The sequence below is a fragment of the Sus scrofa genome, chromosome 6 (genome assembly GCF_054392235.1).
Source record: "Sus scrofa isolate SSC_HxYL_T2T_F1_AM1 chromosome 6, Sscrofa_HxYL_maternal_Yorkshire_Landrace_v2.0, whole genome shotgun sequence".
NCBI classification, from domain to species: domain Eukaryota; kingdom Metazoa; phylum Chordata; class Mammalia; order Artiodactyla; family Suidae; genus Sus; species Sus scrofa.
In genome coordinates this window covers 56,750,766-56,778,396 of record NC_139388.1, presented here as the reverse complement: position 1 = coordinate 56,778,396, position 27,631 = coordinate 56,750,766, and the positions used below count along the sequence as shown (strand labels likewise).

The 27,631-nt window shown below is 51.2% G+C and overlaps 2 protein-coding genes across 3 annotated transcripts in view; one reads left to right on the top strand and one right to left on the bottom strand.

Moving 5' to 3' along the window:
* The window catches only part of ARHGAP35 (Rho GTPase activating protein 35), a 129,438-nt gene extending 120,330 nt beyond the window's left edge, over positions 1–9,108 (bottom strand). Inside the window, exon 1 of the mRNA XM_021094622.2 lies at positions 8,793–9,108. The gene's annotated coding sequence lies outside the window, so the exon portion shown is untranslated. The remainder of the gene's footprint in view (positions 1–8,792) is intronic.
* Positions 9,109–17,808: 8,700 nt separating this feature from the next.
* On the top strand, positions 17,809–25,374 carry AP2S1 (adaptor related protein complex 2 subunit sigma 1). Of its 2 annotated transcripts, NM_001244452.1 has the most exons (5): positions 17,809–17,966; positions 20,754–20,903; positions 24,345–24,458; positions 24,729–24,788; positions 24,978–25,374. In NM_001244452.1, the coding sequence occupies exons 1-5, from the start codon at positions 17,964–17,966 to the stop codon at positions 25,077–25,079; spliced, it is 429 nt and encodes a 142-aa protein (NP_001231381.1). In that variant the 5' UTR covers positions 17,809–17,963; the 3' UTR covers positions 25,080–25,374. The 2 variants fall into 2 exon arrangements, with proteins under 2 accessions (NP_001231381.1, NP_001231382.1); NM_001244453.1 differs by lacking the exon at positions 24,729–24,788.
* Positions 25,375–27,631: the final 2,257 nt, after the last annotated feature.

Sequence of the window (27,631 nt, the reverse complement as noted above, 5' to 3'; positions counted from 1 at the left end):
CTACATACACCACAGCTCACAACAACGGATCCTTAACCCAGAGATCAAACCCATGACCTCATGGTTCCTAGTCGGATTCATTTCCCTTGCACCAAAACCGGTACTCCCAACAATACATTTTTTATTTTACACTTTAGGAGGCTATTAGCTGGAGCTGGCCAACATCCCTTCACCCCAACATTTTTTTTGAATTGCAGGGGGATTTGGGAGGGTTTTTTTTTTTATTTTTTGTTTTTGTCTTTTAAGGGCTATACCCACGACATATGGAAGTTCCCAGGCTAGGAGTCAAATTGGAGCTGGAGCTGCAGCTTCCAACCTATGATACAGGCCACAGCTACAGAAACCTGGGATCCAAGCCACGTCTGTGATCTACACCACAGCTCAGAGCAACGCTGGATCCTTAACCCACTGAGTGAGGACAGGGATTGAACCCACATCCTCATGGATACTAGTCAGGTTCACTACTGCTGGGCCACGATGGAAACTCCCTGCAGGGTTTTTTGTTTCATGGCTGGCCCATGGCATGCAGGACTGGGATCAAACCTCAGCCACAGGAGTGACAACACCAAACCCTTAACCAATAGGCCACAGGGAACTCCAAATTGAGTGGGGGGGGGTGTTGTTTGTTTTTTAAGTATTTTAGGAGTTCCCATTGTGGCACAGTAAATTGAGAATCCAATTGGTGGCTCAGGTCACTGTGGAGGTGAAGGTTCAATCCCCAGCTCAGAACAGTGGGTTAAAAATCCAACTGCAGGAGTTCCTGTCGTGGCTCAGCAGTTAACGAACCTGGGTAGTATCCATGAGGATTCAGGTTCAATCCCTGGCCTCGCTCAGTGGGTTAAGGATCTGCTGTTGCTATGTCTGTGGTGTAGGCCAGCAGCTCTAGGTCTGATTTGACCCCTAGCTAGGAACCTCCATATGCCGCAGGTGCAGCCCTAAAAAGACAAAAAAAAAAAAAAAAAAAAAAAAAAATCCAACTGCAGGGAGTTCCCCCTGTGGCGCAGCAGAACTGTATCAGATTAGTAACCATAAGGTTTCGTGTTCAATCCTTGGCCTCGCTCAGTGGGTTAAGGATCCAGCCTGGTCATGATCTATGGCATAGGTCACAGACCCGGCTAGGATCCTACTTTGCTGTGGCACAGGTCAGCAGCTGCAGTTGCAGCTCCAATTCAACCCCTAGCCTGGAAACTTCCATATGCCACAAGTGCGGCCATAAAAAAAAAAAAAAAAAAGAATCCAACTGCAGTGGCTCAGGTCACTGCAGAGGTACAGTTTCCATCTCTGGCCTGGGAACTTCCAAATGCCACAGGTGCAGCCATTAAAAAAACAATAATAAAAATTTGGGGGAGTGCCACACAAATAAGTCAAGGAGCAAAGTCTACTTTAATCTATACGTTTCAAGTTTTTATCCGAAGAAAATTTCTCAATTAGCAGCAATTCAGATAATCTTCTATTTGCCAAAGAAAACATCGATTTAAGGTCATTCCATGACGCAACAATTCTATCTTCTTTCTGTTAAACAAATTTACTTACAGTTTTGTTATTCCAGGGTGTGAATCTAGGTCAGAAACAAAATGCTCAACTTTTTCAATATGCCGACTAGAAAGGCAAGCTGGTACTTGCAACTGTAGATTCTTTTATATGGAACCCAATGTGTGCTCAGTCTCTGAATATGAAAATCTTTTTTGGCCACCGTGGGGCACGTGGAGTTCCCAGGCCAGGGATGAGATCTGAGCCACAGCTTCAACCTACACCACAGCTGCAGCAATGCCAGATCCTTAATGCACTGTAACAGGCCAGGAATCAAATCTGCATCCCAGAGCTTCAGAGACACTGCTCAAGGGACTGAACTATAGCTTATTCTTTTTTTTTTTTTTTTGGTCTTTTTGTTGTTGTTGTTGCTATTTCTCGGGCCGCTCCCGAGGCATATGGAGGTTCCCAGGCTAGGGGTTGAATCGGAGCTGTAGCCACCGGCCTACGCCAGAGCCACAGCAACGCGGGATCCAAGCCGTGTCTGCAACCTACACCACAGCTCACAGCAACGCCGGATCGTTAACCCCACTGAGCAAGGGGCAGGGACCGAACCCGCAACCTCATGGTTCCTAGTCGGATTCGTTAACCACTGTGCCACGACGGGAACTCCTAGCTTATTCTTGTATCCCAGAAAGGCAAGGCAGTCTAATAAAATAAATATGAATTTTATTTTATTTTTTAAAAATGTTTATTTATTTATTTATTTTTTGTCTGTTTGCCATTTCTTGGGCCACTCCCTTGGCATATGGAGGTTCCCAGGCTAGGGGTCTAATCGGAGCCATAGCCGCTGGCCTACGCCAGAGCCACAGAAAGGGGGGATCCGAGCCGCATCTGAAACCTACACCACAGCTCACGGCAATGCTGGATCCTTAACCCACTGAGCAAGGCCAGGGATCGAACCCGTAACCTCATGGTTCCTAGTCGGATTCGTTAACCACTGCGCCACAACGGGAACTCCAGTACGAATTTTAGATTCAGACAGACATATGTCCATAATACAGCCCTACCGCTGTATAGCCCTGGTCAAGACACTTATGTTGTATATACATATAGGGATTAAATGCTGACCATGAGGGCATGCCATCTAAGAGTCTCAAGCCTGAAAAAAAAACCCGGCCATTATAGTCAGTGCACACGTCTCCCAGCCTCCCTCCCCAACTCCACCCCCCAAAAAAGAGAATAAGGCTGTAGCACCAGCTTGGCTTCAGTCAGCATGTACATAGTGGGGGCCTATTATGTCCAAGGTATTTTGCTAGGTATGATGAGAAAGAATGGGAACCAACTAGTATAACCCTTTCATTTTTCTAATGAAGAGACTGCAGCCCAGAGAAGTGAAAATGATTTTGACCTAAGTCACACAGCTCGTAAGCAGCAGAGACAGGGCTAGGACCCAGGTTTCTTCATTATCAATTCAACATTCTTTACGCCACGAAAAGCTGTCTCTCAATTGGTCTCTCAATTACCAAGTGCAAATATTACAATGGTGACTAGCAAGAGAACATTTTTCCAAACAAGAATGCAGAGACAAAAGAGTATGAAATACCTATAGATGCATAATGTAACAGTCACAACTACCACAAAATTTCATAAAATGAAAACGTTCATTCCAATAAAGGAAGATGAAGGAGATAGGCAAGAATGGCTATTTCCAACTAAAATAAATATTACTTTCCTGTGATGATGTTTCATGGCTGAAAGTACCTGGTTCTCAGCTCACATATCAAGTTAATGGTGTTTCTTAATATCAGAATAAATGAAAATAAATGAAAATGAGACTGACAGATGCCAAATATTATTTTCAAGAATTCCTCACAGATGAACCGTGATAAAACACTGTATCAAAAATTAAATAGAAATAAATTTTCGGGAAGATGAACATGAATGATTTGTTTGCATTTCTTAATACCAGCAATTCAAGTGCTATTCAGACTACTGCTATTTGAGAGCCTAGGTCAACAATGACTCAGCTTGAAAAATTCCATACTGTTTTTAAAGAGGTATATGGTTTTAGCTATGTATTTAATACAATCTGGATGCCTCTTTTCCCCAAAATTATAAATTAATCTTCAGGTACATGGCTGAAAAAGAGCCAAGTGTTTACATTTGAAAAAGCATACAACAAAGGTAATCCAATTCATTTTATTGCATCCCCCAGGAAAGAGTCCCCCACCCATTCTGGATTACAGGATTTGGTGGGAGGACAGTGGTTAAGAGCAGTACCAGGAGTTCAGTCCCCGTCCCAACTCTAACATGGTATGTGATCCAGGATAAGAATCTACAATCAGAGATGGATGGCACCCAAGACTTCAGGCTAGGAATGTGAAGCCCAGAGAGATGAAGTGTTTTGTCCAAAGTTCCATCCAGTGAGGCTCAGGCCTACAGTAGAGGATCTCCTGCCTGTACTCTTCCAACTAGGATAAGAAGCCTGTCATCATGCTCCTTGCAAGACTTCCATTTTCCCATCTGTAAATGAGGAGGCTAGACTAGGCAATGATCTTCAAACTGTTTTTCCAAACCCGAGGGATTTCAGTCACCCTCCCTCTTCAAGCAGAGAATCTCCAAGTTTATCTATTTCACATAATGTGAAAAAGAAATTTTAAACAACTAAACTAGATGATCAATAAAATGTCACACTCACTGGGTATGTTACCACAGTGTTTAAACTGCCAGTTGGTGAACGACCACAGTCGGAGATCACAGGAAGGCCCTACAAGAGGCCCAACACCTCAGAATCCCAAGGCAGACAAAAGAGGAGAAAGCAGAAAAAGCCAAAGGGAAATGGACAACCACTTTCACCTTTTCAATTCCCAACTGTGCTGACCTGATGTGTTTCCTCATCGCATACAGACCAAACACCTATGAGACTGTAGTTTACCTGTGCAACCCTCACTCCTCTCAGACTGTCCTTTGCCAAAAGTTGCCATCAGGTCCATGGATCTGCACATGGACAACTTCTTCCATGTAGCCAGTATTAAGAGGAATAACTTATTTTCTCATTCTGATTTTTTATTGTCCTAAATGCTTTGACCTTCATCATGCCAAGAAAAAAAGGGACAGTAGGTAAGGGAAGGGGAGACAGTCAAAAAGAAAGGTTCAGATAAAAAAAGATAGGGGAAGTTCCTGTGAGGCACAGCTGGTTAAGGATCCAGCGCTGCCACAGCTGTGGCAGAGGTCACAACTGTGGCATGGGTGCAATCCCTGACTGAGGAACTTCCACATGCCATGCGTGAGGCAAACAAACAAACAAACAAACTTGGAACTTTCATCAGGCCAGTGATACAAAGATTTGCTAGGCAGGGCAAAAGCCCTTAAAGACATGTTCTAGGTCGAAAACAGGCTACTGCCATATCCTGCTTCACACCCCACCCCCAAGTGGCACATTAACTGATCCAGAAGGCCAAGGCTACTACCTCAGATTTCTGTAGCATCTGATTCCACCATGAAAGCAAATTCTGATATAGGAGTTGGAGCCTCTGCTACCATGAGAGAAATATGACAGTCTATGGAACATCAATTACCAGTTTAGGAAGAAAAATCAGCTCTTTGTTCTTCAGTCTCTTCTCTTCCTATTATGTAAACTCAGGCTTTGGGCACACAGAAACTTTCTATGCTGTCAGTGATGTTAAAACACTGGAACACAAATTTCACCAGTACTGCATACACAGTTGTTTTTATTCTTAATTAGCCACCACGTCCACATTAAGAATAAAAAACAAAACTATTTATACCAACATGGGGAACATAAACTCAACAAGGCCGAAATTCAGAAATATACAGAAACTAAGATAAATGAACCAAAAGTCAGTAAAATACTGAAAGTCAATAATGGTAATGACAAATGCCATAGTTCCTTGACACAAAATTTAAAGGCCTAAGAACTTAGAAGCTGAAGGAGCCATATGGATCCACTATCCAGCCTTCACACTGTCTCATAAACAATTGCCCTAACATTTGATGAGTCAATGGTCCAATTCTGTAGATGACAGTGAATGTTTTTTATTTCAAATGTATTCACACAGAACTACTTCTAAATAAGTGCTGAAGTAAACAAAGTTTGATCATAGCTCAGTTAAGAAATAAAAGTCTTTCCAGTAAATGCTCCTTCACAGCTGGATGGCTGCTTTAATATGCAATTGCCCTAGGCCACAGGGGGAAAAAAAAATCAGACTCTTGATTTACTTAAGAAATAAAATAAATAAACAGAGAACATGCAAAAGATTCCCTCTCCCAAGTTAAGGAAGGAAAATGGTTGGATGGTTTTCTGTAAAAATTACCTCTTCCTCTGAATGAATGTCCTAAACCCCACCCCCAACATAAGATCACTGAAGATCAGTTCAAGGAAAGGTAGCAAAGGTACATTTCCCAGGTAATAAACCGAAATCCCAATGTCAGCCAGTTTCTGGCACTCATTTCTCACTCTACCAAATCAGGGCAGTCCAAAGGCTTGGGGAGTGTCAGGGCCCACCCATACTCCTCGTGTACCAATGAGCTCCATCTCTTTCCCAAATCCAGCAAGGATCTGCCTAGAGGCATTCAGCTCCTGTGACTAGGAGCCTGCAGTATCACGGGCAAAAATCTGAGTGACATTTGGCACTCTCCCTTTCAACAAACAACCCCAAAGAGCTTTCCAAACCCAAGCCCTCACTATTTTGAAGACCAGGGAAGCAAATCCTTCCTGGCCAGAGGAAAGAAAGAAATAAGCCCACCCTTCCCCGCCCCTTCCAAAGATCACACAGCAAACCAGAGGCCAGTCGGAAGGCAAGACAGACAGGCAGCTTCTACAGACCCAAAGCAGTAAATGCCAAGTGTGGCCATAACCCCAGGTGGGATTGGGGAGAACTTGAAAACTGGCATTTCCCCAACCAATGGTAAAACAAAAACAAGGGGGGTGGGGGGAAGCATATTCCGAAGATCTCCCAAGGGGTGCTGCCTTGGAGATGGAAGGGGGCGAGGGTACAACTGTCTCTTAACAATTGCTCAGAGGAGGAGGGAGGGAAAGTATAAAGAGAAGACAGATCTGTGAGCAGCTGCAACTCTCCTTTTCCAAGTGACAAAGCTGCAAAGCCCAGGGACCCAAAGGGGCTGGGGAGCAAAATGGGAGAGGGGGAAAATGGGGCAATGGAAACAGATCTACCCCCACCACCACCACCACCACGAACCTTGGCAAAAGAGAAGGAAATGGGGGAGACACTCCCGACTCCAGAGAGCAGTAACCAATTAACCAACCCCACCTATTTACAGAGATCTCACAGGATCCCTGGAGATAAAACCCTCAGGGTCAGGGCGCTGAGAGACTCTGCAGTCTAAACCTGAGTCTGGAGAAGCCTAGGTCCAACCCAGACCCTTGCCCTCCAAAGCTGAGGGACAGAGTTCAGAGAAAGGCATGCCTGAAGAGGCGAAGCACCCAGGGGGAAGAAGCAGTCAAGGGGGGCAGGTGGGAGAAGCAAGTCTGACAGGAACTAAATGGGAAGAGAAGGAGCCCAGCAGGAAACAAGGCAATGAAGAACAGAACTGAGAGAGGAATGGCAAAAAGGAGGGAGACTCTAGCCAAAAACTGGGCAGTTCCAAGAGGGAGCTGGGGTGGGGGTGGGTGAAATGAAAGGTAGGAATGATTGGGAAAACATCTCTACAAGGGGCAGAGCTGGGGGAAGGAGACTTAAAAAGGTAAGAGGGGCAGGGCAAAAAAAAGGGGGACAAATACAAGAAAGGAGAGACTGGAGGTTGAGAGGGGAATCAAAATGGTGGGGGGAGATCAGTAGGAAAACTTAGAATTTAGAAGCAACAGAGGTGCGAGGCAGTACCAACATGACCAGAGTTAAAGAGGACCACTCCAAGAGGAGACAGCAGCAGGAAAGTTAAAATGGATCCCCAAAATAGGCAGACAAGTGGACAGCTCCAAAAGGGGTAGAGCTGGAAGGAAAATAGAGAGGATGAGGCAGAAGCGAACAAATGAAAGAGCAGGGGCAAAAAGGATCGGGGCAGGTCTGAGATGCACAACAGGAAGGGAGGGGGTGATGGATCAGAGAGAAGTTACCAATAATTCAGTAAGGTAAAGGGCAAATCTAAGAAGAGCCAAAATGTGGAGGACAGGACTTGGAGATAGAGGGTGGAAGCAGGTCTTAAGCAGAGAATTGAAGGGGAAACAGGTCAAAGGAAAAGGGGGCAACTGAATGGAACAGCTCAAAAGAGGGCCAATAAGGAGGTGAGATGGAGAGGCAACAGGCAAGGACAACACCGGGGCAGAAAGGACTGCAGGGCGTGAGGCTGCAGAGAGGCTGAGTTAGGGAGAAAGGTCAGAGAAGTGAATTGCAGAAATGAGAGCTGCAGGGTCAGAGAAGGGGGAGGAGGCTGCTTCACGGAAGGCAAAGTCAGAAAGCAAGCAGGCTGGAGGGCACAGCAAGATCTGAGACTGAACGAGGGGCAGAGAGGGGAGGCAGCAAAGTCTGGAAGAGAGGAAAGGATGTGAATGACACATTTTGACTAAGGGAGGAGGCAGGCAAGGTGCATCTGAGAGGCAGGGGTCAGAGAGCCCAAAGGGGTATCCGGGGGGGAGGTGTGGGACAGATTTTGCGAGGAGACAGTAGGGCCCAAGAGGGAGATGGAATTAAGTCCAAAGAGAAGACCTGGGGCAGCAGTGCCGAGACAAACGGGGTCCCAGATGGATCTCCAAGGAGGTGGAACCGCAGTTCCTAGAGGGACAGCTCCAGGGGGTGCAAGAGAGGGTAACAGCAGACCGGTCAAAGAAGGGGGCAGGGGCAGGGTGCTGAGAGCGGAACGGGAGAAGGCAGAAGGGTCACGAACCAGAATGTGAAGGTCCAGAATTAAGGGATGCGGAAGGGTCACGGAGGAGGTGGGTCCCATGAGCACTGCAGAGTCCGGGAGGGGCGAGGGGCATTACTGAGGGAAGGAAGAGGGAAAGGGGAGGCGCAGAATTGCGAGCGGAGTGGCTGCAGTGGCCGAGGGAAGGGGGAGGCCGAGGCAGACACAGAGATCCCAATGGGTCGGAGGGTGGGGGCAGACGCGGCGACAGCAGGGCTGAGGCGGGCAGGGGCAAGTCCGAAGGGCAGGCGGGCCCCGGCGGGCCGGGCCACAGCGCGAAGCGGCGGGGCCCGGGGGGCTGGGGGGCCGCTCCCTCCCCTCCCCCTCCGGCTCCTCCATTGTTCGCGGGCTCCGGGCCCCGCGGTCCCCGCCTTCCCCTGGACCCCACAACGGGGCGGCGCCCGGCCTCGCCACCGGGGCCCACGAGCTCGCGCACTCACCAGCTGGACGTCCTCAGCGCGGCCCCGGCCTCCGGATTCCCGGGAGCGGCGACGGCGGCCCCGGCGCCATGTTCTGTTGCTCCTCGTCCAGCGGCGGCTGAAGCGGCGGCGGCGGCGGCGGCGGCGGCAGCTCCGGCGGCGGGGGGCCGGGCGGACCCTCCCTCGCGGGCTCCCTCCTCCGCCTCCTCCACCTCCTCCTCCCGCCGCTCCGCTGCTCTCCCTCGGGGCGGGGGGCGGGGAGGGGAAGGGGGGAGGGGCGGGAACCAGGGGGAGGGCGGACCAGCCTCGCTTGCTCGCTCCCTCCCTCCCTCGCAATGGCGGCAGCGGCACCTCCTTCCTGCGGCCCCAGCTCCCGCGCGCGTGCCCCCTCGCTACTGCGCGTGCGTGGTGCGGGGACCTCTGCAGGGGGATAACGGCCCCTGAGCGCGCGCCGCGAGGGAATAACCCGCGCTGGGTGGGGGAGAAGTGAAAGCCCGTACGCGCCCGAGGGGCTCACTGCTACCGCAGCGGCCGGGTCCAGGGAACGGGCGCACAGGGCGCAGTGCGCGTGCGCCCCAAGAAAATGCCGCTACTGCGGTGGCTGCGGCGCGAGGCAGCGCGAGGCAGAAGGAACGGGGTGGGCAACTGCGCGTGCGCGATAAGGGATGCCAGCCGCAGCGTCTACTCGCGCTGAGGCGAAGGGAGTGGTCCGCGGGGGGCGCGCGCACCGTTGCGCGCGCCAGAAGCAGCCGATGCCCTCCTCACGCGGCCTCTTGGAGAAAACGGGAGAGAGGCATGGCCCGGCTTTGGGGGCGGGGGCGAAGGGCGCGATCCCGCTCGCGCGGGACCTGAGCAGCCAATGAGAGGCAAAGGGAGGTGGGCTTGCCGCGCGAGCGCAGCCCCCGGGATAACGGAGGAGGAAAGAGGGAGCGACGTAACGTGGGGCGGTGGGACGGAGCTGAGGAGGAGGGAGCGCACCCAGTGAGGGAATTGATTGGGGAACAGGAGGAGGCGTGGCCCGCCTTAGCCCAATCCGAACCTTGCATTTCGTCGTTCCGGAAGAGAGGGCGGTGCTGAGGAGCGCGTGCTATTTTCCCAAGCAGTGAGGAAAATCTGCAGGTTATGTGCGAGTTATTAAGACTTGCTGTGGGTTCTGTGAAGCCCTGATTTCCTGGAGAGGGGCGAGGGCCTGGTCCTCCAGGTCAGCATTGTGCAAATGACTGCAAGTCAAATGTCAGTTCGGGCGCCCGGAGGGGAAATATTAGTGATGGGAAGGGGCACTGCTATAACCCCAGAGTTCTTGTGAACTGAAGAGGGGTTCCTCTGGGATCCCTCCGGAAGTACGGATCGTGGAAGTTGAGCGTTCTGGGAGCTCAGTCAATATTTAAGGAATGCATGAAGAAACGCTATGCTTCTTACTGCATTTTTCGTTTCTTAGTCTCTTCATGTAAAAAGTGGAATGATAATCTTATCTCTTTAGTAAGGTTTGTTGTGAGAATTTAAGGAGTTCTATGTGTAAAGCACAGAAAATCATGGCTTGTTCTAAAAACGTTGATGGAGTTTCTGTCGTGGCACAGCGGAAACGAATCCGACTAGGAACCATGAGGTTGAGTGTTTGATCCCTGGCCTCGCTCAGTGGGTTAAGGATCCGGCGTTGCCGTGAGCTGTGCTATAGGTCACAGACATGGCTGAGATCTGGCGTTGCTGTGGCTGTGGCGTAGGCCAGCAGCAGTAGCTCCCATTAGACCCCTATCTAGCCTGGGAACCTCCATATGCCGTGGGTGTGGCCCTAAAAAGACAAAAAGACAAAAAATAAAAATAAAAAAATTTAAAAAGTTGATAAATAAAAACCTTTGTCCTCACGGATGCTAGTCGTTGTTTTTTGTTTTCGTTGTTTTTTGTCTTTTTGCCATTTCTTGGGCCCCGCCCGCGGCATATGGAGGTTCCCAGGCTAGGGGTCGAATCAGAGCTGCAGCCCCCGGCCTACGCCAGAGCCACAGCAACGCAGGATCCGAGCCCCGTCTGCAACCTACACCACAGCTCACAGCAACGCCGGATCCTTAACCCACTGAGCAAGGCCAGGGATTGAATCCGCCACCTCATGGTTCCTAGTTGGATTCATTAACCACTGCACCACGATGGGAACTCCATTTTTTTGAGGTTACATCTCACTGCCCTTTTTCTTTAGTTGAAGTGTACTTGATTTATAGTGTTGCGTTAGATGTACCCAAGTTTTAAAGCAGCCCAGGGAGTTCCCTTTGTGGCTCAGCGAGAACGAACCTGGCTAGTATCCTTGAGGATGCAAATTCAATCCCTGACCCCACACAGTGGGTTAAGGATCTGGCATTGCCTGTGAGCTGAGCTGTAGGTTGCAGATGAATTTTGGATCCCATGTTGCTGTGCCTGTGGCAAAGGCCAGCAGCTGTAGTCCTGATTGGATCCCTAGCCTGGGAACTTCCATATGCATAGGTGTGACCATAAGAAGAAAAAAAATTTAAAGCATCCCATTAAATAAAGGTTTTCTGATTACCGATAAGGGTCAGTTCCTTTGACTTTTTTTTTTTTACACTTTTAATGCATGAAGTTTGATTTTTATATATTAAGGTTTGTTTTTAGCACTATGGCCTAAACAAATCCAGTACATGGGCCAAATTTTCTTTTTCTTTTCCTTTTTTTTTTTTTTGCTTTTTATGGAGGTTCCCAGGCTAGGGGTTGAGTTGGAGCTGCAGCTACTGGTCTACACCACAGTCACAGCAACGCAGGATCTGAGCCTCATCTGTTGACCTACACCACAGCTCAGGGCAATGTTGGATCCTTAACCCACTGAGCAAGGCCAGGGCACAAACCTTTGTCCTCGCGGATGCTAGTCAGATTCGTTGACCTCTGAGCCATGGGAACTCCCAGCCAGAATTTCTTTAGGCTGCCACTACAAACCTTGGCTTGTAAGTGATTTTGAGATCCATCACTTTAGAACACCATAAATACTGGGGATAAGGGACAACAGATTCCCCTACCTTAAATTCATATGTGTTTATAACTCCAATGCAGTGTTCTAGGGCCTTCCAACCTTGGAAAATTTTTGAACTGGCAGCACCTAGAAAAGAGAGAAGCCTGGACTCACTCTGGATCCAAGTACCCCTCTCTCCCCTTCTCTTAGAGCCCTTCAGCTCTGCCTTAAGTCGGCCTCGAAGTCACTTTCTCAGCGTGGCCTCCCAGATTTGGCCTGACCTCTCATACTTTGATTAAAATGAGCATTTTATGCTAGGCAACATTCTAGAGCACTTTAAACATATTAACTCACTTAATCCTCACAACACCTTCAATGTAGTTTAGAGTTCTTATTCTACTAAACTAAGCCACGGTGAGATTACATAGCTAGCGAGTGGCATAGAAACTCAAACCCACCTAGTGCCTTCTGCATAGCATTCTGTCAGAGGTTGAAGTTCTGTATTGGCTTCACCAATGTGTGAGCCCTTTGAAGGCAGAAACTCTGCCTAGTTCCTCAAATGTGGGCCCATGACCCACAATACTTGTTCATGAGTAAGTGAATGAATCCAGTGCTAAACAGAGGTGATGATGGCTGCTGGGGCCATGGTAGCCAAGACACAGTCCTTATTCAAAGACTAATTTCTACCCTTCTTTCAAATATTAGCTAAGATGTCCCTCCTTCTGGAGATCCTCTCTAATCTTGGCAGGCTGGATCAGGTGTCCCCTTTAGGCTTTGGGTCCTCCAACCAAGCCCTGTCCACTCCGGGTTGTCCCTGTAGGTCTTTCTCTCCCACCTGACTTTGAGCTGCATGAGGACAGGGTGGGGAGTCTCAATCAATGCTGAAGTTCTAGCACAAGTCCAGGCACAAGGCAGGGGCTTAGGCAGTGTTTCCCTGAATGAACGGAGAGCACCTATCAAGGAGGGTCTTCCCAGCTCTGCGTTTCTTTCCAGTGCGCAAGAGGGCAGGGCGGGTGTTAGCTGAACAAGACGAACAACCAGGGAAAACAGGCTTCCCTGGGGGCGGCCACCTCCGCGGACCCAAACTCCACTCCAAGATAAATGGACAGGCCAGTGAACACGGGGAAGTCCCTAGGTCTCCCTTAGGCCACTGTCAAGATTTCCCAAACATGGCCCTAGAGGCGAGAATAGTTTGGACTGGAGGTCACACCAACCTTGGAGCTGCAGTAGGTATGAGGTGGGACATGGGGATCCAGACCTGCATCGGAGAGATGCGCAGCGGAAAAAATCCACAAAAGAGTTTTGCAAAGGGTGGAAGTGCTGGGGCATATTCTTTCCATTCCTCAGAATCGGAATCAGAGAAAGGGTGGGAGCCACGTCTGAGCTTGACCAAGGAGTTGGTGAGCTCACAGCGCCGCCTGCAAACCGAGCTGAGGAAGCTGCAGCTAGCTGATGCTGCGGGGCTGTCTGAGCGAAGTAAACTCGTCCGCCATTGGCCGGACGAGCAGCCAATCACGAGGAAGGAACAGGAGGCGGGGAGGCTCAGAGTCACTGCAAAATCCCAGCACCTGGCGGTGCTGAGCATGTAGTCCGTGCGCACTGACGGAAGGACGGATGACGAACCTCCCAATTTCTAAAAACTTTAAGAATGGAAATATAACACGTATACCGAGAAGTGCACAAATCACAAGTGTTCAGCTCGATGAATATCCGCAAAAGAATACTCACCTGTATCCAGCACCCAGATAAAGTGACCAGTCCCTGAGAAGCCGCCCCCCCACCCCCTCCCTTGTCCCCTTCCACAAGGAGACCCTTTATCTTGATTTCTTTCTTTCTCCCTTTCTCTTTTTTTCTTCCTTCCTTCCTCCCTCCCCTCTATTTCTTTCTTTCTTTCCTTCTTTCTTTCTTTCTTTCTGGCACACCTGTGCCATGTGGAAGTTCCCAGGCCGGTGATCTAATCCTTGCCACAGCAGCGACCCAAGCCCCTGCAGGGACAGCTCTGGATGGATCCTTAACACGCTGCACCACAGGGGAACTCCAGTGAGTGACTTCCTTTGATCAACATAGTTTGTCGGATTTATCCACCTTCCTTTGTGTAGATGTAGATGGTTCATTCTCACTGCTGTGTAGTATTCCACTGTGTGAAGGAACCTCGGTGTAGATATCCGTTTTACTGCTGCTGAGCACCTGGGTAGTTTCTACTTTTTGGCTATTATGAGTAGTGTTCCTGGAGTTCCCTGGTGGTGCAACAGGTTAAGGATCTGGCATTGCCCAGCTGTGGTGTGGGTTCCATCCTTCCCCACGCTGTGGATGTAGCAGAAAGAAAGAAAGAAAGAAAGAAAGAAAGAAAGAAAGAAAGAAAGAAAGAAAGAAAGAAAGAAAGAAAGAAAGAAAGAAAGGAAGGAAGGAAGGAAGGAAGGAAGGAAGGAAGGAAGGAAGGAAGGAAGAAAGGAAGAAAGAAAGAAAGAAAAAGGGGGAAAAAAAAGGGAGAGAGAGGAAAAGAAAAAAAAGAAGGTAATATCGCTGCTATGAACAGTCCCGAACATGTGTTTTGATAAATATTTGTACTCATTTCTGCTAGGTATTTCGCTAGTACCTAAGAGCGAAATTGCTGGTCACATGGGATGCACATGTACTCCTTCCCCAGCCAGGTTCCCAAAGTGGATGTACCTATTCACATCCCTGGAGACATCCCCAAAGCCATGTATAAGAATTTCAGGAGTTCCTATCGTGGCTCAGTGGTTAATGAATTTGACTAGGAACCATGACGTTGTGGGTTCGACCTCTGGCCTCGCTCAGTGGGTTAAGGATCCTGCGTTGCTGTGGCTGTGGTAGGCTGGCGGCTACAGCTCTGATTAGACCCATATGCCGTGGGTGCGGCTCTGGAAAAGAAAAAGAAAGAAAGATAGAAGAAAAAAAAAAGCCTTCCCATCGTGGCTCAGCAGTTAATGAACCCAACCAACATCCATGAGGATGTGGGTTCAGTCCCTGGCCTTGCTCAGTGGGTTAAAGGATCCGGCAGGAGTTCCCATTGTGGCGCAGTGGTTAATGAATCCCACTAGGAACCATGAGGTGGCGGGTTCAATCCCTGCCCTTGTTCAGTGGGTTAACGATCCGGCGTTGCTGTGAGCTGTGGTGTAGGTTGCAGACACGGCTTGGATCCCGCGTTGCTGTGGCTCTGGCGTAGGCCGGTGGCTACAGCTCCGATTGGACCCCTAGCCTGGGAACCTCCATATGCTAAGGGAGTGGCCCAAGAAATGGCAAAAAGACAAAAAAAAAAAAAAAAAAAAAAGATCCGGCAATGCTGTGGGCTGTGGTTTAGGTCACAGACTCGGCTTGGATCTGGCATTGCTGTGGCTGTGGTGTAGGCTGACAGCTACAGCTCTGATTCGACCCCTAGCCTGGGAATCTCCATGTGCCACAGGTGCGGCCCTAAAAGAGACAAAAAGACAAAAAAAAAAAAAAAAAAGAATTTCAGCTGCTCCACGTTTTCCCAAATACACTTGATATTGTCCATCTCTCTCGTTTTTTCGTTTTTTTTTTTTTTTCCCACCACTGCATGCAGCAGCTTTGATGTGGGATTTCACTTCCCAGACCAGGAACTGAACCAGGCCACTGCAGCAGTGAAAGTGCCGAATTCTAACTGCTAGACCACCAGGGAACTCCCTGTCCATCTTTTTTTAATTGGAAGTGCTGGGACTGGTCTTTTCTGTCTCAAGTTGTGGAATAACACCTCAGACTCCAAACCATCTGGGCCATGAGACTCCTTTTTCTATTTAGGGCTGCACCTGTGATATCTGGAAGTTCCAGGGCTAGAGATTGAATCAGAGCTGCAGCTGCCGACCTATACCACAGCCACAGCAACATGGGATCCAAGCTGCATCTGCGACCTACACCAGCTCAAGGCAACACTGGATCCTTTAACCCACTGAGGGAGGCCAGGGATCAAACCCGCATCTTCATGGATACTAGTCAGGTTCTTAACCCACTGAGCCACAGTGGGAACTCCCAAGCCATGTGACTCTTAAGAGCAGAGACAAAGTCTATTTTCCTGCTGGGACACTCAGTCTAACTCTGTCCCCAACTCTTCAGCTGGGCCAGGTGTCTCTGCTATAAGCAGTTGTGGTAGCCAGGCCTCCGAGAGGGACCGCTGCTGTTCTCACCTGGTGTTCAAGTCCCCTCCCACCTTGGACAGGGCAGTTCTGTGTACTGATAAGATATTGTGGAAATGACAGGGTGTGACTTTGGCCAGGTCATAAAAGACATTGCAGGCAGCTTCTGCCCTGCCCTTTCATGGGTCATTCACTCTGGGGGAAAATAGCTGCCGCATGAGGACACTCTGTGTCCTTGGGGAGAGGGCCACCTGGTGAGGAACAGAGTCCTGCCAACAGCCAGCATTAATCAACACACCCTACGAGTGAGCCACCTGGGAGTCAGATCCTTCAGCCCCAATTGAGCCTTCAAATGACTGCATTCCCAGCTGACATCTTTCTCTTTTTTTTCTTTCTTTTTCTTTTTTTTTTTTTTGGGAGGGGGGGCTGCACCCAAGGCATGAGGGATCCAACCTGAGCCACAGCAGCAACCAGGTCCTCAATCACTAGGCCACAAGGGAACTCCCCAGCTGATATCCTTTTTTTTTTTTTGTATTTTCTAGGGCCGCACCCGCGGCATATGGAGGATCCCAGGCTAGGGGTTGAATCAGAGCTGCAGCTTCTGGCCTACACCACAGCCACAGCAACACCAGATCCGAGCCTCGTCTGCCACCTACACCACAGCTCATGGCAGGATCCTTAATCCACTGAACGAGGCTAGGGATCAAACCTGCGTCCTCATGGATACTAGTTGGGTTTGTTACCTCTGAACCACGACGGAACTCCTAATTTACCTTGCTTTCTTAGAGCAAGTCTCCCCTCAGTATCCATCCCTTTACTGAATGCTTACTATGTGCCACCATGTTCTAGGGGATGTAGATTGTTAACAGGTTCCCTGCCCTCAACGGAGGCAACACACACACAGAGACACACACCCCAAATAAAATCATTAACAGCTGTAAAAAGGCTTTAAAGAAATCTAACTGCTGACCTAGAGAATGTGGGGGGTCGAAGAGGGGAACTTCGTATGTTGGGTTCCCCCATATAGGACTGCGGAGGTGATGTTTAAGCCAAAGGAAGAAAAGAGGTCAGCGATCAAAGAAATGGGGGAAGGCAATTCCCATTGTGGCTCAGTGGTAAGGAACCTGACTAGTATCCATGAGGATGTGGGTTCAGTCCCTGGCCTTTCTCAGTGGGTTAAGGATCTGGAGTGGCTGTGAGCTGTGGTATAGGTTGCAGATGTGACTGAGATCCTATGTTGCTGTGGCTCTGACACAGGCAGCAGCTGCAGCTACTATTCAACCCTTAGCCTGGAAACTTCCACACACGGAGGGTGTGGCCCTAACAAACAAACAAACACATAACACATACTATATGTCCAGCACTGGGCTAAGTACTTTGGAAACTTACGGATGCTTTAAAACAACTCTACTGAGGTGACCCCTTGATCAACCGTCTTTTACAGTTAAAGAAGTTGAGTTAAGAGGTGAAGTTGCTGGCCCAGAGTCACACAGCTAGGAAATAAAGGCACGATTTGCATACAGTTCTGGCTTCCAAATTCATGCGCTTAAGCCACTGTCCCACATAAGTCGCTTAACATATTCTAAACAAAGTACTGGGTGACCATGCTCCCCCAACGTAGTTTCTTATTGATTGATTTTTAATTTATTTGTTTGTTATTAAAATACAATTAATTTACAGTGTTCTGCTAAAACAGCTATTCCCAGTACGTCCTTCTTGCCTTGTTGGGGGGGCGGTGGGAGGGAGAAGGAAGGCTGTCCGAACTACATTTCCTAGAGTGCAACCCTTGCCTTGCTGGCTGTCCAGCATTTCGGGAATTGTAGTCCTGCCAGGAGACATTCACCCACGGCTCCCAGAATGCATTTGGAGACCGAACCTTGCGCGAGGAAAAGGATAGTCGCGTAGCATGCTGGGACGCGGGACAGGCCCATTTCTCTGGCGTGCCGCTCAGACGAACGACCCCATTTCTTCGGACTACAATTCCCAGCCGGCTGTGCGCGAGAGAGGGCGGGCGAGTTCTTCTGCCGGAAGTCCGCTCTAGCCCCGGGTGCCCCAACAGCCGCCAAAGCCCGAGCCTCCCAGAAGCCGTGGGACCGGGGCCTCCCAGAAGCTGGGGTCCGGACGGGGGTCGCCATGGTAACGGGGGCGCGCCCATACTGGGGATGGGCAGAGGGTGGGTCCATGTGCAGGTACTCGAGGCGCGGTGGGATACTGACAAGCCCCCCCGGCCGCGGTGCAATGGTCTGGGCCAGGCGGGGGCTCTCGAGATTGGGGCCGACCAAAGGCCGGGGAAGGGGACTGGGCGGCGGTTCTGGACGCCAGAGTGTAACGGGGCTCTCAAGGCTAGGGGGCTTTGGAGACCGGATGACAAGAGGAGGGGTCTGTGCGGGAGGGGACATTGGAGGTGGCTGAAGGGTTTTGAAACTGGCAGGCAACTCACGAAGAAGGATCTCCGAGGTGGGGAGAAGGAATTGGAGGTGGCGAGGGGGCATCCCAAGAAGAGAGCTCTCTGGGAGTGTGACCGGATAGTTGGAGAAGGATGGAAGACCTTCGGCTGGGAGAGACGGGGGTCTCTAGAGGCAGGAAGCTGACACTGCAGACGGAGAGGGGGTGTTGGAACTGGGCGGGATACTGCTGATGAAGGAGACAGAATTTCAAGAGGAAGAGACTGGACACTGGAAACGGGAAGTAGGCAACTGTAGGGAATGGGGCTTTAGAGTTAGGGAAAGCGTGCTAGAAAAGGGAGAAGGCTTGGCGTAGGGAGTGGATACTAGAGATGTGTGGGGAGCAGTGGAAGAGGTCACGGAGGGTAGGTAATAGGCACAGGAGTGCGAGAGATGGGGATGAGGCTTTGGGGGCAAGGACAAGCCACTGGATTTGGTACCCCTCCCCAGAGATGGGGAGACCTGACAGAGGGCATTGAAACCGAGAAAGAGGAAGTCGAAAGGGGACAGCTCTAGGGTAAGGGCTTGGAGACAGTAGGTTGGGGGACATAGAGCGGGGACATCCGAGGGTTGAGGGTGCAGGAGGGAAAGGGCTTCTGAGGGTGGATTCCCTGAAGTGGGGAGACTCTAATTGGGAGGAGAAACAGGAAGAGGTGCATGAGGGAACTGGGGGGGGGGTCAGAGGCAGAGCTCTCCCTCAGCTTTTCAGGCTTGCTTTTATCTCTGCCCTCAGTGTGCCCCATATTTCTCTGGCTCTGCCCCAGGCAGTGGCTGCCTGGTGTGGGTACCCCCACCTCCACCCCGTGCCCTCTCCCTGTCTCCCAGGACCCCTGCCTTGCTAGGAAGTGGTTTTCCCTGGCTCAGCAGACAGTGTTCTTGAAAGGAGACCATAATATCCTGTTCCCATCCAGCTTGATTGGTTGGGGAAGGAGGAATGGTGTGTGGAGAATGAGGCTTAGGGAAGAGAATGGACTCTATGAGAGGGTGGAGGCTGCCACACACACGTCAGGGGAAGTGGGTTCAAAGCAAAGCCCTTGGATTCCCAGCTCTGCTTTCTGGCTGTGAGACGTCCTTTCTCTGAGCCTCAGTTTCTTCATCTATCAAATGGGCACAAGAGTGCCCATCTCAAACAGAACGGGGCCCAAAGGCAGGCTTCCTAGCAGGATGAAACTTGGGCCATGGTCTTCTCAAAGTCAAATGATAATCAATTATAATATTACTAAGAACTAATATTGGGGAGTTCCCTTGTGGCACAGTGGGTTAAGGATCTGGTGTGATTACTGCAGCGGCTTGGGTTGCCTCCATGGCGAGGGTTCAAGTCCTTCGTTCAGGAGCTTCCACAGGCTGTGGTCTTGGCCAAAAAACCAACAACCTAATATTTGTATATCACTTCATGTGCACTCATCACGGTACTATAAGTCTTTTTTTTTGTTGTTGTTGTTGTTGTTGTTGTTGCTATTTCTTGGGCCGCTCCCACGGCATATGGAGGTTCCCAGGCTAGGGGTCCAATCGGAGCTGTAGCTGCCGGTCTACACCAGAGCCACAGCAACGTGGGATCCGAGCCGCGTCTGCAACCTACACCACAGCTCACGGCAACGCCGGATCGTTAACCCACTGAGCAAGGGCAGGGACCGAACCCGCAACCTCATGGTTCCTAGTCGGATTCGTTAACCACTGCGCCACCACGGGAACTCCTAAGTCTTATATTTATTAACTCGTGCAACAGTCTTATGAGGGATGTATTCTCATTATGTCCATTATACAGATGGGGAAATCGAGGTCCAGAGAGGTTCAGTGATTTGCCCACAGACACACAGCCAGCAGTGCCAGGATTCATGCACAGTCTCCAGCCTGAGTTCTTAGCCACTTGATCAAATGCCTCTCTGTCATAATAGCTAATTTTCTCGAGAGCTCCGTAAGCAGTAAGCGTTATACTAAACACTTTTGTCATGAACTTGTTCAGTGTTCATAGTCACCTGAGGAGAGTTGAGCTGACGCTTCAGAATCACAAAAGCACATTTCCTAGCCATCACTGATGATAATTGTAGCTGACACCGAGCATGCCTGCTAGCATCGGCCATTGGATTAAATTGATAAACCTATTTAACCTTCAAAACACCCTGACAAGATGGACCTTCTAAGGAAACTTGTTCCGCCAGTGGGGAAACTGAGGCTTAGAGGGGCAGATCTTTTGTCCCGGGTCCTGGGAACAAGAACTGGCAGAGCCTGGCACTCAGCGCAGCGCACGTCCGCCAGTGGAAGAGAAATCCCTCCACGGGGGTGGGGGGAGTGGGGGGTGGTGGGAGGGACTTGGGACCAGAGCCTTCGGCCAGGCCAGCCTGGCTGGGCTCTGGGGAGTGGCTGAGATGGGTGGACCTGCTCTCCCCTGTGGGGGCGGGTGGGGCTGTTGGGCTGGGCCGCCTGGCACTGGCCCACCCTCCCCATCTCTCTCCCTTCCTCCTCCTCCCTCTGCCCCCAGATCCGCTTCATCCTCATCCAGAACCGGGCAGGCAAGACGCGCCTGGCCAAGTGGTACATGCAGTTTGATGATGACGAGAAACAGAAGCTGATTGAGGAAGTGCACGCCGTGGTCACTGTCCGAGATGCCAAACACACCAACTTTGTGGAGGTGATAGGACCCTCCCCCCTGCCTCCCACACTCCCCTGCTTCCTTTTGACCCTTCCTGCTCAACCTTGTGGGTTTTTTTTTTTTTTTTAGGGCTGCACCCACAGCATATGGAAGTTCCCAGGCTAGGGGTGGAATTGGAGCTAGAGCTGCCAGTCTATGCTACAGCCACAGCAACGCCAGATCCAAGCCACATGTGCAACCTACACCACAGCTCATGGCAACACTGGATTCTGAACCCGCTGAGTGAGGCCAGGGATGGAACCTGTATCCTCATGGATTCTAGGTGGGTTTGTTACTGCTGAGCCACAACAGGAACTTGCAACCTCATGGTTCCTGGTCAGATTCATTTCCTCTGTGCCACGACAAAACTCCTCTGGTGCCTTTTTAAAACTATTAAAATGTGGAGTTCCCGTCATGGCTCAGTAGTAACAAACCTAACTATTCTTTATAAGGATGCGGGTTCGATTCCTGGCCTTGCTCAGTGGGTTAAGGATCCAGTGTTACTGTGAGCTATGGTGTAGGTCACAGACTTGGCTTGGATCTGGCTGTGGCTGCAGCTCAGATTCGACCCATAGCCTGGGAACGTCCATATGCTGCAGGTGTGGCCCTAAAAGGCAAACAAAACAAAACGAAACAAAAATGATGGTCCAATGCCAGTCAAGGATCTTGCATTGCCGTGGTTGCCACGTCTCTTTGGTCTCTTCACTGAGATGTCTCCAGCTTTAATTCCTGCAGTATTAGTCTGTTCAAGAGACCAGGCCGATTGTCCTGTAGACGTCAACAAATATTTATCAAGGGCCTCCTGTGAGTGGAGCACAATTCTAGGCACTGGGGATACAGCAAGGGACGTGGCAGACACCAGTGCCTCCCCTCGGAGAGCTGACAGCTCCCATTCTAGCCAGGGGGAAACTCTTAGTAAAGATGGCGTGTAGCAGATGGTGATGAGTGATGGGGTGGAGGATGGAATTGCCGGGGTGTGTGCAGGGGGAGGTGGAATGCAGGTGTAAATGGTTTGGCCAGGAAGCCTTCATTGAAACGGGGACATTTGAGGGAGGACCTGAAGGAACTGAGGAGGGAAAGGAGATGCTCTCTGAGAGGAACATTCCAAGCCCAGGGAACAGCAAGTGCAAAGGCCCTGAGGCAGCGGGAGTGGGCTGGGGCATTCCTGGAATAGCAGGAGGGCCAGGGTGTCTGAAGTGGAGGAAGCCAGGGAGGACATCGGGAGCAGATCAGATCGAAGATCAAATGGAAGCAGAGGGGGCAGGACTTTGTGGACCACGGCGAGGCCTTGGGCTCTTACCCTGAGTGAGATGGGAGCCACGGGAGGGTTTTGAGCTGCAGAGGGCTGTGGGCTGACTCAGGCTTTAGGGTTCCCTCTCCAGAAGGCAAGAGCAGAAGCAGGGGGAGGTGACTTCTGTGGTCCAGGTGAGGGTTGCAGGTGACGGGCACTGGCTTGGAAGCGGGGTGGGGGTGGCGTGGAGCAGTTTGGTGGCCACGCCAACTGATGGGCCAAGGACTGGATGAGTGTTACAGAAAGCGGAACCACCAGTAGGGGACGATATCGGGCTGTTTCTTGGCTGCGGCCGACTGGGGCAGAGCAGGTTGAGGTGAACATCAGCAACGAGGTGTCCGGGAAGGGATGCGGGAGAAGGGTGGGGACATCAGGGATGCGTGTTCTCCCAGGACATCCTGCTGCGGGTCCCGCACTGACTGCTGGAAGTGACAATGCCTGAGGGACTGGGTCGGTGGGGGGGAGGCCCTAATAGACAGGAGCAGCCTGAAGGGCGGGCCAGGTGAGAATGTCACAAGGGGGCCTGACCCTCAGATCTTAGGCTCCTCCTGATCCAGGCCCAGGGTAGGGCTGGGGACACAGTGGCGACAGGAAGGAACCAGGAGGGCGATAGCAGGAAAGGAAGAATTTTGAGAAGAGTGCTGCTTAGGGTCAGATCCTGCCAAGGCCACACCAGCGATAACAGCCAGTCTCCAGATAAACTTTTCCTGCCCTCTCCACTTCAGATCTTTTTTTTTTTTTTTCTTTTTAGGACCAAACCCTTGGCATATGGAAGTTCCTGGGCTCGGGTTTGAATTGGAGCTGCAGCTGCCAACCTACGCCACAGCCATGGCAATGCAGGATCTGACCTACCCCGCAGCTCACAGCAACGCCAGATCTTTAACCCACTGAGGGAGGCCAGGGATTGAACCTGCATCTTCATGGATACTAGTTGGGTTCATTACCACTGAGCCACAACAGGAACTCCTCATGTCTTTTTTTCTTTCTTTCTTTTTGGCTGTGCCCGGCATGCAAAAGTTCTGGGACCAGGGGTTGAACTTGCACCATGGCAGTGACCTGAGCCACTGCAGTGACAATGCCAGATCCTTAACCTGCTAGGCCACCAGGGGACTCTTCCGCTTCCTGTCTTGAACCCTCCCCTCCAGAGCAGGGGCCTTTAAACATTTGATCCTATATTTGTATGGGTTGAAAAAAAAAGTGCAGTTAGAACCCTGGTATTTACTTACTAATCCATGGATTATGTGCAGGAAAAAAATGTAATATTAGGAAACACTCAGTGTAGAAATTAACAGAAGGATAAGCTAGGGGGAAAAATGAATAAGAGCCAAGGACTTGTGTTGGCTATTGCAGTTGCCACCAGGTGGCACCACACACACACAGACGCGCGCGTGCGCCAGATTGGATTTTTTTCAGATTTTGGGGAGTTTGTGTATCTCTATCTGCTTGTCGCTTTATCTACTTACACATGCATATAAAATTAGAGTCTGTGTCCCTAGTTCATGCATATTTATTCCTGGGTTGCATTTATGTGTTGGCTGTGGTGATATTTATATTATGTTCAGTTAAGGACAGGGCTGGGATTGTCTTGGTGGTGGGTCTGCACTGCTCAGCCCAAAGCCTGCTGCACAGGAGGTACTCAGGCAGTGTTTATGGAATGTGTGACTAGATTAGTTCCAGGCCGAGGAATTGGACCCTCCCCAGAGACGACAGGGAGCCCCAGAAAGGGGGCACAGATGCTACAGAACACCCCTGCCTCCCTTTGGGCTCTGGGTTTTTACATGGGCGGCTCCCTCTGCGGTAAAGCACTCCTGCCCATTCACTCCTACTCATCCTCAGAATCTCAGTCCACATGCCCCTTCCTCCAGGAAGCCCTCCCGGACCCCCGGGCTAGGTTAGCCGCCCACCCCTCTGGGCTCCCGCAGCCCAGCCCTGCCCACTCAGGCGACCACCAAGGATGAGTCTCTCTCCACTGGATTCTGAGCCCCAGGCAGGGACAGCCAGGCCACCACGGTGACCGCAGCACAGAGGCCGGCACAGAGCAAGGGCCTCGGACCTCACATGGAACAAAGGGCTAAGGGTGTTGGTGCCCCTCTGGCCGGCACGTGGGGTCCCGGGCGGGCCCTGTCGCTCACAGCTTCTCCGCCCCGCAGTTCCGGAACTTCAAGATCATTTACCGACGCTACGCCGGCCTCTACTTCTGCATCTGCGTGGACGTCAACGACAACAACCTGGCCTACCTGGAGGCCATCCACAACTTTGTGGAGGTGCGCGGGCGGGCGGGCGGGCAGCCCTGGTCCCCTCCCTTGGGGTGCTCGGGACCCCCTTGTTTTCCCCTCAGTCGGGGGGGAGCGGGAGGAGGCACAGACATGAGGTCTTTCCCGCCCCCCCCTCGCTGTGTCCTCTGCTCTGGGCTTTCCCTCTTCCTCGGTTTCTTTCTGACCTTTTTCCGCCGTCGCTTCCCGATGCCCCTCGTTGCTGGTGCTGTGTGTCTCCCTCCCTGCCTGTCTCTCAGCAACTCTGTCTTCCTCGCCCAGGTCTTAAATGAGTATTTCCACAATGTCTGTGAACTGGACCTGGTGTTCAACTTCTACAAGGTGGGTCCTGGCCGAGGGGCTGGGAGTTGGGGGCAGGAGGGTGGGCCAGAACCCTACAGCTGCCCCAGTGCCTCTGCTGATGCCTGGTCCCTGGCTGTCAGGCGTCAGAGCGCCCCCCAGGTCCTGAGGTTCAGATCAGCATTCTGGGGTGATCGCCCCGGGATCTCCCCTTGACCTCCCTTCACTCAGGTTTACACGGTCGTGGACGAGATGTTCCTGGCCGGTGAGATCCGTGAGACCAGCCAGACGAAGGTGCTCAAACAGCTGCTGATGCTGCAGTCCCTGGAGTGAGGGCGGCCGCCCGGCTTCTCACCCCTCCCCGGACCAGCCTGCTCCCTCCCCGTTCCCAGGCCTGGCATCGTTGCCCCCTGCGGCTCCTCCCTCAGCTGCCCAGGAGGAAGGCACCCAGCTGGGTCTGGGCCACAAGGGAGGAAGCCCCACCCCACGGCCCCTGGGCCCCAACTGCGGGCAGAGGCCACTTCGCGTGTACCGAGTACCCGTGCCTGTTGTCATTGTGTGATGCTGTGAGTGCGTGCGTGGAGCCCCCCAATAAATCTGTGGTCCCCGCCTGGCCTCATGTCTTTGAGCACTTGTCTGTCTTCCCTGGGAAACGTGGGCAGCTCCCGGTGCCCTGCCATCAGTGTGTCAGATAGTCAACAAACCCTCCTCATCCTGAGCAAGGTGGTGGGGTTGGGGGATGGGTGCATTCACACCTGCTTCTGCCCACAGAGGGTACCCGAGCCTGGAAGGGGTGACAGACTGAGACACTGAGCACTTGCTACTAAAATAATCATAGCATTGTTATTTCTGGTGGCTCAGCAGGTTAAGGATCTGGTGTTGTCACTGCTGTGGCTTGGCCCGGGGAACTTCTGCATGCTGTGGGTGCAGCCAAAAGAATATAATAAATGGTGGTACTCTTAGCCCACATTGACAGCTCTTAAGCTCAGTTCTAAGGATCCATGCCTATTACCTTACTTAATCCTCACGGGATGAGTAGCCCCATTTTCCAGAGGAGATCGCCGAGTTTAAAAAGACTCACGTAGCTAGTCTGCAGCTGAACCAGGTTGGTTTTGAGCCCAGGTGGCTCCAGACTCCATGTTCTTTTTTTTTTTTTCTTTTTTGGCCACCCTATGGCAAATGGAAGTTCCTGGGCCGGGCTTGAACCTGAGCTGGAGCTTTGACTTATGCCTCAGCTGCGGCCACGCCGGATCATTTACCCACTGCGCTCCAGCGGAAGTTCGCAGAATCCTCAATAACCGCCAGACCGGAGGTGGTTGCAAGTGCAGGCACTGGACCCAGTGTTCGTGGTTCTCAGGCACGGCCCCGCTGGCACTTGGGGTGGGTTGATTCTTTCTGGCATGAGACTGTGCCAGTAGTGGCCTGATTGTCTGCCTCCATCTGCCAATTGCCAGTCCTCAGTGGCCCTTGGCCATTGTGACAAGAAAACATCATTGCATGTTTCTGGTCCCCTCTGGACTGGTCGCGTCCCCCTCCCCCCACTCCCCCAGCCCCTGCCCATTGAGAGCAGCGTGATGGCCTTTGGCTGCAGCCGTGACCAGCTCCCTTGGCAGAGCCAAGAACAGCACCAGGCATGTTGACTCTGCTCTTATTAATGTGCCAGCGCTTTGCGTCACTCTCCCAACTACAGAGGCAGGCGTGTTCCAGCTCAGCCACATCCACACTGTGAAGACTTGGGGTAAGTCACTTAACCTCTCTGACCTCTGTTTCTTCATCTGGAATGTGGGTTGAGGAGTTCCCGATGTGGCTCAGTGGGTTAAGAACCTGACTAGTATCTATGAGGGTGCAGGTTTGATCCCTGGGCTTGTTCAAGTGGGTTAAGGATCCAGGGTTGCCATGAGCTATGGTGTAGTTTACAGACGAGGCTCGGATCTGGCGTTGCTGTGGCTGTGACATAGGCTGGCAGCTGCAGCTCTGATTTGACCTCAGGCCTGAGAACGTCTATATGCCACACAGGTGTGGCCAAAAAAGCTAAATAAAATAAACTGAAAACCAAGTGCGTTGAGTTATCTCACGGCATATTGAATTAAGGACCCAGCTTTGTCACTGCAGTGGCTTGGGTCAATGCTATTTGATCCCTGGCCCCGGAATCAAAGGGCGGGAACAAACAAACAAAAAAAAAAACAAGTGCCGGCAAGCATGCGGAGCAACCAAACTCTCATATATTGCTGGTGGGATTGCGAAATGGGGCAGGATCTCACAAAGTTAAACATTATGCTTACTTTATGACTCAGCACACAGACTCCTGTTTGGCCAAGAGAAATAAAAACTGGGAGTTTGGGTCGTGGCTCAGTCATTATGAACCCAACTAATTTCCATGAAGATGCAGCTTCCATCCCTGGCCTTGCTCAGTGGGTTAAGTAAGGAACTGGTGTTACTGCAACCTTTGGGGTAGGTTGAAGATCTGGCTCAGATCTGGCATTGTGGAGTTCCCGTTGCGATGCAGCGGAAACCAATCCAACTAGTATCCATGAGGATGCAGGTTTGATCCCTGGCTTTGCTAGTGTGTCGAGGATCCAGCGTTGCCGTAGATGCGACTCAGATCCCCAGGTGCTGTGGCTGTGGCTGTGGCAGCTCCAATCTGACCCCTGGCCCAGAGAACTTCCATATGCCTCAGGTTTGGCCATTAAAAAAAAAAAAAGAGAGAGAGAATAGGCCAGAAACAGACACACAAATCCATGGAGATTTAGTACAAGACAGAAGGGGCCTTCCAGACCCTGGGGGAGGGTGTGGGTTACACCCATGGGCTGGGAGATCTGATTGCTCCCTCACACCATACACAAAAGTCATCCCCGTGGGTTGCAGAACAAAGTGCTTAGATGATG